Genomic DNA, 5,606 nt, shown 5'->3' with positions numbered 1-5,606 from the left:
ACTTGTGTGAGGGGCTCCGGGTGAAATATTTGGCGCGTCGACCGAGAAAACTATACGTGGGCCATGTTTAGTGCCCTGCTAGAGGCTCTAATCCGGCAATAAGTTGTTTATTTCATGATACTAGGTTGGTAGTACCATAGTTGTCGATAAATTTTCAACAAAATTGGTCAAACATTACACCATTTGACTCAAGAGAAAATTTATAAATTTATAGGTCTTCTTTTTTTGAGACGAAGGAAGTACGTACTGGTTAAGAGCCGTTAATCAAAACAGACGCTGGACAAAGCTGATGTGGTGGACAAGATAAGCGCACTTTATACAGAGAAACAAATCTGATAGTATCAGTTCCTAGTTCCTACACATGCTGCTGCAGTATCACCGCTAACCACTAACTCGCCAAGCAATGGTAAGGCCACTTGGCCGAGTAAAATCACATGTGAGACTCGTCGATCCTGCTTTTGAGCAGCTGGAAAGCCGGGATCACCCACGCTCCGCAGCAGCACTGCATGCCTGCCCAGTCGAACGATCCCAGCCGGGTCTGGCATCCCATGCACCACAGCTTGTTCGAAACGTACCCCTCTTCCACTGCAACCGTCACGGGAAAGACCAACACATCAGGTTTTTGCATCAAAAAACAAACAAAATACGCTGAACCGAGAAAGGAGTTAAGAAACAAGCAAACGGAGCTAAAGTTGAGGAACTCACCAGCCTGCATCCACTTCATGGGCTCCACGAAGATGCAGGCACTGCATTCAGGCTTCTTCTCATCCGCATCGTTTCTGCGCTTTAAGAAGCCTGCCTCTCCTAGGCCTACCTCGTGCGTGACGACGTACTCTTGTGTTGCTACCATCCTCCGACACTTTTTGCAGCGGTAAATGACACCTGGATTAGCAGCAGCCTGCTGCTCTTCTGGCTTAACATTGGCTTCCACAACTGTGCACTGCCTGATAGTTTCTGCAGGCTTTTGATCAGCCTCCGATCTTGCCTCTTGATCAGATTGCTTTTCTTGGTTAACATCAGTTCCCACAGCAGTGTCTAGGCACATTTCAGCAAACTTCTGATGAACCTCCAATCTTGCCTCTGGATCATCTTGCTTTCCTTGAACAATGCCAGCTTCCACAACATCGTCGTCTAGGCACATTTGCGTTAACTTTTGGTTAACCTGTGATCCTAGCATCTCATCTGTTTGCTCTGGTCCTGACTTCTGTTCAACTCCAAATCCTTGTGGCTGATTTGCTTCCATCTGCTTTAAATTACATAATGTTAGCCATGGCAAGTTAAATGCAGGTAGGCTACAACCACACAGAACATAAAATTAGCCTACCATGCTGTTGAAAATTAAAGCCTTCAGAAATGTGCTGAGAACTAACTGGGTTCAGTTTCCCCATCTAATTTAACAGGCAAGCCATAAAAAGTCGCATATAGCTCTAGTCAACTTTAACAGGCAAACCATAATTCATGTATAGTGCTAGTAGACAGACACACTCATATAGGTGCCTCCACAGATTGCACATAAAACAGACAAAAGCTTCTATAAATGCATTTTTTTATCAACAAATATGATTGCCTAATGTACATTAAGGTGTGTACATAGATGTCTATATGTATTCAGCTGTTCATCAGTCCCTCTATAGGGATCTCAAAATTGCTAGTAGTGCAAGCAACTCCTAAATTAAAGAACTTAGTTTTAGGATTTGACTGAGAATAATCATTTCATTGTTCCTTACCTATTACTCCCTCTGTAAAGAAATATAAGAGCATTTAGAATGCTTTTATATTTCTTTACGGAGGGAGTACATTTTACATTTATGTAGTATCTCTCACAGAACTAGTGGCTACAATTAAGAAATGTGTCCAGAAACACTCTTTCAGCCAACTCCTTTTTAACACACATTCAAGTTCATCAATATGGTTGTGGTGTTTGAATAAAGTTACACGTATCTCTCAGAAAAGTTCGTGGATATGACAATGACAGACACAAGACATAGTATATTGACTAGTAGTGGCGACATATACATGGACTGTAGAGGGCTATCACATATCCCAAACTCAACCCAGTCCTTGCTTGAATCCCCTGTGCCAACTAACAAAAGCCAAAACAAATACCCCCAATACACACCCACCCGTGACTAATATCCAGAAGGCTCTGAATGGGCAACAACTCTCTAACATGACCTCTGTCAAGCATTGGGTGGTATCTCTGTAAATCTCTCACCATCTACAGCATTTGACAATACTGCTAATGCAGGGTGTTTTGGTTTAAGAAGTGATAATCTGTTCTCCTTTGGCAAGGTACTTTGATTCAGGAAGCCCTATTTTGGATCATAGTACATATAAGGGTAGAGGAATCCACATAGTAACTTCATAATTTCTACCAACGTCTAAAGAAACGTACGGATGCCCATAAGAGCATTGACATTGCAAGTGCTTGGATAGGTGTTTGTTAAATTATAAACCAGTTTTTTTCTTGCCACTTAGGATGGCGCTGGTGCTTATTTAGTTATTTTGAAGCATGGGTGCCTGGTCAGAACCAATGCTTAAGAGGTACTCATGTATTTAATTAGGACGAATTTGTATATGCTAAATCATCTAAGTACCAACAAAGAGAGAGTTTGCATTCGAGTAGGTAAACTTTGCACAGATGCTTCATGATGTAGTATGTTCTGTCCCTTTAAGCACTCGCGTCTAAGCACCTCAAATTGTACATGCCCTCATAATATGGGAACCAAACGGCGTTTGTTCTTTAATCCTGCCGGGATAAAAACACATCTAGTATTGTGACAACGTCCCCAGAATCACAGATACAATGCACCAAAGCCATCACACCTAGGCTGATAATCCTGCAGTCGCAAACTCCCAAACAGATCACACATCAAGAAAAGGTAAATCGAACCAGAATCGTGGATTTCCACCCAACATAGATTTGGGGCAGTTCCAGGTCGGCCATTCTTCCCACCAATCAAACCAAAATCCTCTGTGGGCATTGCGAAATACTACTAACAAGAAAGGCTGAAAAAACGACCTTAATAGCGAAGCCGGTCGCCGAGACCAGAACCGAAACAGGCCGGCAAAGCTCCCCCAAAACCCTAGGGTTCGGTGGGTTCTGGGCTTCTGGCAGGAGTCAAGGGAAGGGAGCAAATTAGTGGGATTCTAATCGTGCTCACCTCCGGTGGATGAAGCCGGGTCCAATGGCTCCGCCTGGCGCCCTCGGGCTGTCTCGCCGCCGCGCCGCTGCCGACGAGAGGGATACGGTGCTTCCGGTAGAGAGAATCAGAGAACCTTCCAGTTGAGGCGGGGTGCGAGAGTGGCCGTATACGACGTTCATTGCGTCTTATAGTCGATGAATCGCACAGGCGGGCGTGGTCGGGCGGCCCAGTTCGGTGTCTATGTTGTTCGTCTCGGGAGCGTTCCGGGTTTCCGTGCGGGTTTATCTCTTTTCTTCTAAAAAAAATTCTCTTTTCTTTCGTTTTTCTAGTTTTCATCCCTATTTTTGTTTTTCCCTGCGAAATCACGTAGTATATATTTTAAAAAATGCAGTTTTCTTAAGAAAAGTTTTATCTTTTCTAAACCTGTGTGCACATTTTCTTAAATTGAATATTTTTCAAAAAAATGTGTGATTTAAAAAAATGTGCACGAAATATGCACATTTTTAAATACATGAACATTCTTTAAAATTTGATAAGGGTTTTAAATTATATGATTGTTTTTAGTTTGTGACTAGTTTCTAAAATAAATCTTTTAAAAAAACTTTTTGTAAGTCATGATCGTTTCCTAAATACACAAGCAATTTTTTAAATTACGATTTTTTTAAATTCATGAGATTTTTTAAAATGCACGAACTTGCTAATGATATGACATGGGATATCATGGAAGAATTGGTTCTATAGAACCTAAAACTGAAGCATCATTCTTTTTCTAGTGTGGCAATGTGGGAAGGCGATGTTTTCATTTTTGGAGCGAGAGCGAAACTACAAAACAAATGGAACAAAATATTTTTGAAACAAGGAAGCCGGTTTATCATTTTCATCATTTTAGAATAAGATCGTTGCTTGGTTAATTGGCAAGAAATCGGGTGAAAACCATCACAACCCACTAATCAGGCACACAACAAATAGATTGCACACACGGTTGCGAAGAAACATCGTCAGTTTGCACATTAGAGTCACCGTCATCACTTCCCTGCAGCAAGCGAATCCGACTTCACTACAAACGCCCATCAACAAAGTCCACACCACAAAGTTCGGGATCAGCCATATGAAGAACCATGCTAACCACTCAACCACATGCATTGACGGACGTGCAACTCCGATTCTAACTGCAAGCTATGACGGGGGAATGCGTAAGGTTGGTGGCACAGAACATCACCAAACTAATCACCATCGCATGTCATTGTCGCCATCTAGACCTTGCACCCACAATTCTAAATTCACAGCAAAAACGTCCCGAGACAAATCTTGCAACTGACTACAGCAACTTTGTCCCGGCCTTAACATCGATGAGGAAGACGACTTAAAACTGCTGCCATTTTCTGATCACATTCATCTAAGGTTTTCCCCAAAGTTGCCTAGGGTGGAGGAAGGAGTGTATCACCTCGATGATGCCTTCAAGAAGGGAGTGGTGATGGAGTCAAATCTAGCAGACCTCAGGTAGGGGTCCCGAGCTGGTAGCCTTGGCATGATGGTAAGAGGGACACAAGACTTTCTCGAAGAGATAATACACCGGGGTGGCTCACCTAGGGGAGCCAGGTAGACGGCCTACTGGAGGGCCCACGGTGCCAAGCGATGAGGGGGGGAGATAAACACCATGCGAGCAAGTTGACCTCCAAGTTGGTGCTGCAGCAACCCTAGATATGTTTCCTCCCTCTGTAAAACCCTAGCCTCTTCGAGTATATAAGGGAAGGGTAGGGAGCTCTCATTCCCATCTAATCCTGTAGAAACAACTCCCGATAGTCATCTCTCAAACACCATTGTAAACCCCTCGCATGAGATATTCCTCCACCATGAATAACAAACACGACCAGGATGTAGGGTATTACTCTCCGAAGGACCAAACCTAGGGAAAAAAACATGCGACCTCCGCTCTGAGATTTCCAGATGCGCCAGGAACCCTACCGAGGGATCTGAATTTTTTTGCACCATCAGTTAGCGCGCCAGGTAGAGGTTGCATCAGCTGGAGGCCGATCTCAAATCTAATCTTCCCTAACCTCTGGTGGTCTCCCTTCAGGGGAGAGCCTCACCTTTGGATTTCACGGTTAACTACCATGGCGCTTTTCGCATGTGCCTACCATCGATCCAACGATCGCGCAGACACATCCGTCATCAACAACGACATCTTCACCGCCGACCTCCAACTCCGAGGATGGCGGCACACCAACACCCCATGCACTCCCAACCTGGCCATCGGGGGCTAGCTAGGCACTGCGGCGACCCCGCGTATTTCCACCAGCCCACCCCGATCTCACACTTCGTTGCCATGGTCTACAATAACTGCTTCATCACGCACACATCCCGAGAACTACGTCATTGATGGATCCAACTCTAACGAAGGCACAAACCTAGTCGACGTCGTTTCACTCTCGGACCGCGAAAGCAACGAGGGCAGGATAA

At 44.3% G+C, this 5,606-nt stretch overlaps 1 protein-coding gene across 2 annotated transcripts; it reads right to left on the bottom strand.

Moving 5' to 3' along the window:
- Window positions 1–243: 243 nt before the first annotated feature.
- LOC123049596 (probable inactive dual specificity protein phosphatase-like At4g18593) lies at window positions 244–3,297 on the bottom strand. Of its 2 annotated transcripts, none has more exons than XM_044472490.1 (3): window positions 3,165–3,290; window positions 706–1,246; window positions 244–585 (listed from the first exon to the last, which is right to left on the bottom strand). In XM_044472490.1, the coding sequence occupies exons 2-3, from the start codon at window positions 1,241–1,243 to the stop codon at window positions 431–433; spliced, it is 693 nt and encodes a 230-aa protein (XP_044328425.1). In that variant the 5' UTR covers window positions 1,244–1,246; window positions 3,165–3,290; the 3' UTR covers window positions 244–430. The 2 variants fall into 2 exon arrangements, with proteins under 2 accessions (XP_044328425.1, XP_044328424.1); XM_044472489.1 differs by having other exon boundaries at window positions 245–585; window positions 706–1,243; window positions 3,165–3,297.
- Between the last annotated feature and the right edge of the window lie 2,309 nt (window positions 3,298–5,606).

Source organism: Triticum aestivum, chromosome 2D (genome assembly GCF_018294505.1).
Source record: "Triticum aestivum cultivar Chinese Spring chromosome 2D, IWGSC CS RefSeq v2.1, whole genome shotgun sequence".
NCBI lineage: Eukaryota > Viridiplantae > Streptophyta > Magnoliopsida > Poales > Poaceae > Triticum > Triticum aestivum.
This window is presented reverse-complemented; position numbering and strand designations above follow the sequence as displayed.